At 43.0% G+C, this 9,317-nt stretch overlaps 1 protein-coding gene across 1 annotated transcript; it reads left to right on the top strand.

The window, feature by feature from the left end:
* Positions 1 to 4,050: 4,050 nt before the first annotated feature.
* LOC106535171 (protein L-Myc-1b) lies at positions 4,051 to 7,062 on the top strand (the record flags this gene model as incomplete). The annotated part of the gene is given in 3 exon segments (XM_014032110.1): positions 4,051 to 4,427; positions 4,790 to 5,346; positions 5,830 to 7,062. Coding segments are annotated over 2 exon segments (1,074 nt in total). The 3' UTR covers positions 6,390 to 7,062.
* Positions 7,063 to 9,317: the final 2,255 nt, after the last annotated feature.

Here is a 9,317-nt window from a genome sequence, read left to right as displayed (position 1 = left end):
TTTTTTACCCAATTTGTTGGATTGTTATAAACTGTATCTCTAAGATATGATGATATATATGTTAAGATATATGTTAAAGGTCATTTGTATTTCTATAAAAATAGATAGTTATTTTAGGAAAAATATGAACAGAAATTTAACCTCAGCTTGGGCCAAGTTTTGGATTTTGAGCCCCCCTGTGTAACTGAGTTGAACACCCCTGTGAAAGTTTATTGTCATTTCATTTGTTTATGACCTCCTTTTTACACTGGACTTGTTCCCCTAATTTCCAAGTCTAAACATAAACAAACACCTGCTGCTCCCAGAAAACCTGCCAGAAACATTAAAACACCGACTGAATCAAATCCAGAACTGATCTGTGAGAAACTGCAGATTTGGAAAAACCCAGAGAGGTTCATGATTGTTCAACTCGTTCGTGGGGTTTTGAAAAACGCTGTCGTCTTGATCATATCACAGTCTGGTTTCCTCTGACAGAACATCGAACTAACTGGATCAGAAAAAAAATATTTTTCTTTATCTGTTAGATTATTTATGTCATAAAACATAATTTGGAAAAGGTCATTTGTATTTCTATAAAAATAGATATATAGCATTTTTAGGAGAAATATGAACAGAAAATGAACCTCAGCTTGGGCCAAGTTTTGCATTTTGAGCCCCCCTGTGTAACTGAGTTTAACACCCCTGCTCTAAAGTTTAAGCATCTTGTTAGGGACATGAAATCTGGAACTTGAGCTAAGACTCAAAGACTAATCGTGGTTTTTAATTTGGGCCCAGTTTGATCCCGCAGCTTTTGTTTTGTTCGCGGAGCTGATTAATTAAAGAAGCTTTTGGAGGAACGGATCAATACGTTAGCGGGATGATTTTGACCTCTGTCCAGGAAGACGCCGCTCAACTTTAACCTTCTGTTCACCGACCAGCGTGAAGCGACTCCAGACAAAACACGGACCAATCACGTCTCCCGATAATCACCTCTTGATTGTGTCATTGTTGGGTTTAAGGTAATGAGAGGGTTTCAGGTCAGGGTTTTCTTTTACAGGCGTGGTCCTTTTTGCTGTCGAGGCCTGTAAAGAAGAGTTGAGTTTGTTTAGGATATAATCTTGTTTGCAGCTGTTGAAACTTGCTCTTAAAATAAAAGAAAAGTGTTTACCTAAACTTGCAGAAGTGTCAGCATCCTGATGTGCTCCTTTGTRTTGGGTTTAACAACAAAACGCCACCCAGCGAAGTGAAAACACTTCAGAGTTTGGGACATAAAGCTCATGAAAGAGACTCTGCGGAGCTGCTCTTTGTCGAGGAGCTCCGTATGGAAATGTGGGACTGCTTAAATTGAATTCTGGGCTTTTGTGACACAAATTCAGGCCCGGCTTCTCAAAATCCACAACTGTTCACACAAATGAGAACTCAGCAACTAATCTACATTTTAACTGACTTTTCAGATGTTATCTGACATCTTAACATCATCATTTAAATGTTTAAAGGAAGGCATGTCACTGTGTCTGCCAGAGTTGAACACTTTCAGACTCTCAGGTACTAGCACAACCAGCTTTTAGGTCAGTTTCTGTGAAAACTCACTGAGGATTGGATAGTTTCACGATAGATAATGTTGATTAACTGGGTTCAACAATGAGCTGCAGGCATATTCATCCAATGATTCCTCTCTGAAAGTTAAAAAAAAATCCATTCACATCATAGTCGTCACTTTAAAAAGCTCTGACGCCTTTTTAAAGGGATCCAAGATTAGTTGTAACATTAAACTTTATTTGATAAACATTTATTTTAACTGTGAAATAAAGACTGTAAAATTACTGTAGGCTGTTTAGTTTTGTAAATTCTTTAAAATATATTTTAACACGGACGGAGCCATTTTATTTACACACAGAGCATTCTGGGTAAATGATGACATCAACTAGGTCATCGGCACGAGGCTGCTAGCGAGCTATATCCACCCTGAAGGTTAATCTTGGACAATATCTGATGATCGACTCTTTTAAATGAAACCAGAGAGCGTTGACAGAGAGGAGAAGGTAGAAATGACTCAGCCTGGAACTGAAAATATGGATGGAGGACAACAGAGCTGCTTCATGGAAGAAGAACCTCAGCTTAGCCTGTTAGCCTTCACGCTAACCCTCACGCTATTTTGCCTTATATGTATTAGCTCAGCGCTAGTGCAACAAACAAGCTAAACTGAGGCCCTCCATCCATATTTTCAGTTGCAGCTGAGTCATTTTTGTGTTCCTCTCTCTGTCATGTGGATGGAGGACCTCAGTGATGAGAGGAAAATATGTAGCACTGAGCTAATACGTATGTATGGTAATAGCATCAGGGCTAACGCTAAAGCTAACAGGSTAAGCTGAGGTTCTTCTTCCATGAAGCAGCTCTGTTGTCCTCCATCCATATTTTCAGTTACAGGCTGAGTCATTTCTACCTTCTCCTCTCTGTCAACGCTCTCTGGTTTCATTTAAAAGAGTCGATCGTCAGATATTGTCCAAGATTAATCTTCAGGGTGGATATAGCTCGCTAGCAGCCTTGCGCCGATGACCTAGTTGATGTCATCAATTTCCCAGAATGCTTTGCGTGTAAATAAAATGGCCCCGTCCGTGTAATGTATTTTTAAACTTTTAGTTTAAAAATTATAAAAACTGAACATCCTACAGTATTTTTACAGTCTTTATATTACAGTTAAATATATGTTTATCATATGAAGTCTAATGTTAACTAATCGGGATCTCTTTAAATTGACGTAGAAACGGTCGACAATAATGAAAAGAAGCCTTTTGACGTCTGAAATGGTCAATTAAATCCCAATTCTTCTAATTTTAACAAGATTAGTGAGAAGTAGGTTAATCTTGGACGTAATCTTTGGTGTCRGGGCTGACACATGTCCACTTTACATCACAGGATTGTAGCCTTGTCCTGATTCAGAGACTGGACAATAAAGACGTCAAACGGGGCTCGACTTGACTTCTGAGTCAAAGTCTGACTCAGAGTGTTTCGTATTTTATATTCTGTGTTTGGGAAATATTAATATAGTGCTAAATAAGAAAAAAGAATACATTATTTTGAAAGATAATAAACAAGATGATGGATTAAGTCAAGAAATGTCATGTCATACACTAGTTAATTTAATTAAAGATGATCAATAAATACATAAATAAAAGCTGAGGGATTTGCTGCCTTTCGTTTCAAACCTTGAACAAAACTTTGTTTTCACAATATCATGCAATATTATGAGATTTTATCCATGCATATTCTCAGCTACTACCACACAAAATTTAATCTCAGCATCTATTAAACTAAACGATTAACATCCATTTTGCCCTAACTAATGCTAATAAGCTATGGCGGCCATCTTTAATTGGATTGACTCCAAAATGTAATCAGTTGTAGATTTTTATCTGGTGTATATTTAAAAAAAGTTTCATTAAAAGACACCCGTTGGTTTATGATAATTTGCTAACAGACAGACTGCTTTGACGCTAAAAATTAATGCTGAATTTTTAGTCTAAGATTTTGTGCAATGACTAGTGGGTTAGGTTTCGTGTTGTGGACAATGCTCAGCTACAGCCACACCAAATTTTAGCTCCATCTGTGCAAAACAATTTTATTTACAGCCACGTTTGTGCTCTGTTAGCTCYATCAGCTGTGATGGTTTCCATGTATCAAGTTGGCAACAAAAGTTAAAGAGTTGTAGGCCAACACTTAGGGAATGTTTCCTGAAAAATTTACTTAAATCCGTTCTTTGTTGCATGAGATATTTTGCTAACAGAAAGGCAGAGACTCAGACCTTGTGCTATGGTTTGTGTTCAAGGTATGTGTTAAAAATAAGTGTTAAAATGATAAAATAAGTGTTAAAAATGATAAAATAAGTGTTAAAAATGACCTGATGAGGTTCAATACTGCAATAAACGTCAAGAAAAATGTTAATTATTTTATATTTTGATGTATTTTGTGTATTTTCGGTTGCTATTATTTGTGAACAAAGTCTAACATTCACTGTGGGGAATTTTAAGAATAATAAAAACTGTAAAATTGTCATGAATTTAAAAAAAAAAATGTTTGTTTTCAGAGCTGTACATCTGTGGCGCGGCCCTGGGCGGGGCCGCGCACCTCTGATGCGCACAAAGAGGGTGTTACCCGGATGTGCGGCCGCTGCAGACATTTCTGCGGCTCCTCCCTGCGCCTTTCCCCGCCGTATAGGATCTCTGACTGGCGCGAAAAACGCACAGTGTGGCTCTTTATTGTGAGGGCGGGAGGAGGGGATCTGCTGTCTGTGCGTCTGAGCCGCYGGTTATTTATCTTTCTTTTATTTTTATTTAAGTTACGGGTTTATTGTTCAACCGAACCTGCCTCTACATCTCTCCCGCTGGAACAGAGGGTTTTTTTTGGTCAGCTTCAGGAGGATTTTCATGTTTAAATTCTGCAGAGATCCGGTGAGTCGCTTTAATGCTTCTCTGAGTTTCTAACGAGGAAACGGTTGTTTGTGAGGTTAAAACCAAGTCTCTAGGCAAACTCAAAACAAAGATTAAATCAGGAAACGCTTCACTGCGCGTTCAATTCTCTGGTTAACTTTACTGTGAGTCGTTTTAAAAATAATCTGAGCTAAATATATCAGTTTGTGTCGTTTCCTTCTGTGCGCAAACAGCCATTACTGCAAAGAGCGCATCCGCAAGACCCGATCAATAATTAATGTGTCCCATTTGTTGAAGCCGGCTGTTCCGGGACGAGGGGGTCCCATTAGGAGGATATCTGGGACGGATCGTGTCTAACTGTGCCCCTCTGCCTGTTTTTTTAGGACCTCCGTTCCTGGGATTAAAGTGGATTTGCTCAGCCTGAACATGGAGTTTGACTGTTTCCAGCCTTATTTCTTCGACCACTTCGACGCGGAGGAGGATTTTTACAAGTCAACTGCGCCCAGCGAGGACATATGGAAAAAGTTTGAGCTGCTGCCCACCCCTCCCATGTCCCCCCACCGGACMCTGAGCGGGGCGGCTCTCTACCTCTCGCCCGGGGACCAGCTCAGCTGGCTGACCAAGGTGCTGGGTCAGGACGAGGACTACGAGGGACGCTTCCTCCCGGACACCGAGGAGCTGCTGGACAACCTGAGCGCGCACATCATCCGGGACTGCATGTGGAGCAGTTTCCCCGGCAGCAAGCCGCCGGAGAAGGTCGGCGGGARGCCGTGCGCCACCCCGGCGCCGGTCAGACCGAGCAAAGCGCAGTGCGCCTCGCCGGGGGGTCTCCCCTCCGCGCCGCCGGACTGCRTCGACCCCGCGGCGGTCCTCACCTTCCCCGCGAGCAGCTGCAGGAAGCCGGCGTCGTCTGGCTCCGAGTCCCGCTCCGATTCCTCTGGTAAGGAAGCAGACATGCTTTAAGAGCACCCCGCCCTGCCCTGCCCGGATTATATTGACCACTAACAATGGGTTATTTGGAGAGCAGTGCAGCAGGAGGGGTGATCCAGTTCAAAGTCTCCTCAAATGGGGATTTTTTTCTCTCCTCTTCCTGACAAAGCGCCTCATGCTTCCTCTGAAGGAGCCATGCTTTAAAAAAACCGCGCCCCTATCACTTCTAGGTGAACTCCCCTCCTTCCTTTTATCTGTAGCTGCAACACAACCAGGGTGCGGTAAAGGGGCCCCTGTCTTGRTGATTTATTGCTGTTATCCACTGACACAATTTCTACAAGCCCTCCCCCCTCATTTAAATATTTATTGCGTAATTCCTGCTCACTTCCTGGTTTGGCTGCATCGATCTGATTTGTTGGGAAGTGAAACATGTGAGGTGTCGCCCTGCTGTGAACCTTTTTTGTTGGTTTTAATAGTTTGTTTTTCTGAACAGACGACGACGACGAGGAGGAGGAAATCGACGTCGTCACCGTGGAGAGCAAGCAGAAGCGAGCTCGGCCCTTCAGCGTCAGGAAGCCCGTCACCGTCACGGTGCGCGCCGACCCCTGCCCCAAACGCTTCCAYGTGTCCGTCCACCGGCAGCAGCACAACTACGCCGCCCGCTCCCCGGACAGCGACCCGGAACCCGAGGAGGAGGAGGAGGACGACGACGACGACTACGAGGAAGAGCCCCGGGGCAAACGCGCCTGCCCGGCGTCCCCCTCGGACACCACGCCGCAGAGCTCGGACGTGGAGGACACGGACCGCCGCAAGAACCACAACTTCCTGGAGCGGAAGAGGCGGAACGATCTCAGGTCTCGCTTCCTCGCCCTGCGCGACCAGATCCCCAGCCTGGAGGCGGCCAAGGCCCCCAAGGTGGCCATCCTGACCCGGGCCACGGAGTACCTCATGGAGCTGCACACCAAGGAGAGGCGGAACCTCCAGGAGAAGAAGCGCCTCAGGTCCCGGCAGCAGCAGCTCCTCCGCAGATTATCAGAACTCAAACGCTCGTGAGAGCGCCGCCCGGAAACATCAAGGACCGTTCCTCTCACYTGACCCGTCACTTTGGAAAGCTATCCGTTTTAAATAGCGACATGCCTCATGTACATAGCTGTGAATTGTAGTTCTGGATGATCCTATGGCTGTGGGCCTTAACTCCACTGTCACCCTGGGAGCCTGGTAGGGGGCGGAGCCTCAGTTGGATCTCAGTGCTGTTTTTTTTTTTTTATTCTTTGCACATTTTTTTATTTTTAGTTGTAAACACGGGGACAGATAATTTTTTTGTTTTGTTTTGTTTTATTAGCTGGTATGCTGCGATGCAAAATTTTTACTTGTGTAGCCGTCTGGATGAGTGGACATCTTTGTTTTTATAACGCGTGAATGCCTTTCTGCCTGCCAGAGTTCTGGAGAGCATCCAGTTTGTTTTGATGTACATATTGTTTTGTAAATAATAGCTTATTCCTCCTGTTAATGATAGAACCGGGAGTGGTTTCTTGTTTGGAAAATTTGCTCCTCTGTGCCACAAAAACCTCTATTTTGATAAGAAACAATGAAAAAAAGAAAAAAGTTGCACTGCTGTACTTTATATTTCACATGTCACTTTGTGATTTCAATGCTTCTCTGGTTTTGATTTTTTTTAGCACGAACTCAACAGCATAATTAAAAATTTTATACCATATTTGCATAAAAACTTGAAGTCTTTTGGTTTTTATTCATGTCGAACATCAAATTGGCACCAAACTCAAGCATTTGATGCCGATTTTTAAATTTGAACTCTGATCAAAATGATTTTTAACGGCTCGATTCATAGTTTTTATTTTGAAGGTTTTGTGCTCCAGCTGCTGCTCTGAAGGTGAAAGCTCGTCCTTGAGGAGAGGCTGCGTTGTGGATCCTCCCCTCTGCAGTGGCTGCTGCACGCTGGGCACCTGATGTGCTCAGAAATGGGTCACAGACATAAATACAGCCGGTATCTTTAGAGCTGCGGCCTCCGAGTGAAGCGCCACTTTAGGTTTGGTCCAGGGAATAAGACTGGGTTGCTCCACGAGGCTGAAAACCCACCTGGAGATCCAGGAGATTGTCACGACCGATCCAGATGCTGCCGGGGTTTTAAGGCACTTGTGTGTGCAGATGTGCAGACCCCGCCCAGACAACCAGGCTGCACCACAGCAGACAGATCAATACATGAATAAACACACAGGGAGAGGAGAATTGACCTCATAAATATAATAAAAAAACACCATAAAAGATTGGTTTGCAACACAGAACATGAAATAATGCCTACATAAATATATCATTGATAGGATATGAAAAAAGCGCAACAAAATACAGGAGCGGAAAAAAAAATTGTTGCATTTTTGATTAGTTGATCACAGTTTTTTGTCTATAAATTCAGAAACATTTCCTGACATTTTGCAGAGTTCAGCCAACTTAATATGCTGCTTTGAATCTGCTCCGAAATTTAAAAAAAAAAAACAGTAAAAATGTGCAGATTAATGCTGTGGGAAGTAGGGGTGCAGAGGGTGCCTTAGCACCCCCTGATGGCAGCAGGAGGAGCATGTCCAAACATGATTAATAAGAAAGAAAATGCAGATGTTTTTTGTGCTTTATGTTTTTGAATTCCGTGGATATTTTTTTAGTAAATCTGGTATCAAAAGCAGCAGTTATTCTTCGCAGAGCTGCACTCAACATGCAACTTTATAAATATTGTCTCTTTTAGATGAACAGCATAGTGTGTTTTTAAATCAGACAACCGTGTACATTTTATTGCGTTTGGTACTATGATAAAAAGTTTGAGTTTTTCTTTTTCTAGAGCAAAAATCGGACRTTTCCTTTTCCCTCAGAAATTAATGAGTCTCAACTCGACACGAGCGTCCATCGTCAGGTGTCTTCACCCTCGGCGGTGGTGGAGATGACTTCACCGCTGATGAGTCTCTGCAGGCCTGAGTGAGTGACTCAGCGTTGAGCTCCTGTCATGTATTTAATGAAGTCAGAGGCAGCCATGTGGTTCAGGTAGTCCAGCCTGACAGACGAGCCCCGGCACACCCTGCGCGCCAACCGTCCTGCACTTTACTCTCCTTTGTTGTTGCTTGGGAATGGTTGGAGCTTCACCTGTTTGTCTTTGCTCTGCCCTCGGGTCACCGTTTTGCGACATAACTGAATTATTCAGCGGAAGACTTGGTTAAGACATCATAAAGTGAAACCTAATGACTTTGCATGTATTTCATAGCTGTTCATAGCATTTCTACAGGATGAGTTTGGATCTTTCYAGTGCTCAACCTTCCTTTGTAAACCGAAAACAAACCAAAGCATCGGATAACCTGATGTTTCTCATCATCTCGACTGTCACTTACAACAGATAACGCCTTTGATTGTCCCAACTCCTGCTGTGTTGCTTGTATTTTTTATCAAAAAGTGAGCGCAGATCTCAGGTTTTGGATCTGATAGGAGCAACCCGTCTGACAAACAGGCTYGATTTCAAATAGAAACAGCAATATTCACAAAGATACCCCTCCAAATGATGCATTTGACCTCATTTCCCAGCTTTCTTCATGCAAAAAGTCTCCATCATTGATCTGCAGCAGAATGGTTCATGTTGGTAACCTTCAGAGAATTCAAAGMATTTTAACGTTCCGTGTTTCTGGTTTAAACATGCGTAACGGCCTCAGAACAGGCTCTAAAACAGCAAGAAAACACCTTTACTTTTCCAGTCAGGAGTTTTTAATCTCTTCCATTTGTTCTAATGTTGATAATTAAAACTCTGTTGATTTGTTTTCTTTTGTTCAAGCCAGGCTTTTTTTTTCTGTGAGGAAACAATCAAGTCAAAGGATCTCTTTGTCCTGAAGTTCTGTGCTGCTCAGACGGTTAACTCGCCCAACCAGATTTTCTGCTCACACCGATCCACTTCTGAGGCGCTCGTGGACAAAGATGTCCTTATTCTTATCT

The sequence above is a fragment of the Austrofundulus limnaeus genome, unplaced genomic scaffold (assembly GCF_001266775.1).
Source record: "Austrofundulus limnaeus strain Quisiro unplaced genomic scaffold, Austrofundulus_limnaeus-1.0 Scaffold1375, whole genome shotgun sequence".
Classification (NCBI taxonomy): domain Eukaryota; kingdom Metazoa; phylum Chordata; class Actinopteri; order Cyprinodontiformes; family Rivulidae; genus Austrofundulus; species Austrofundulus limnaeus.
This window is presented reverse-complemented; position numbering and strand designations above follow the sequence as displayed.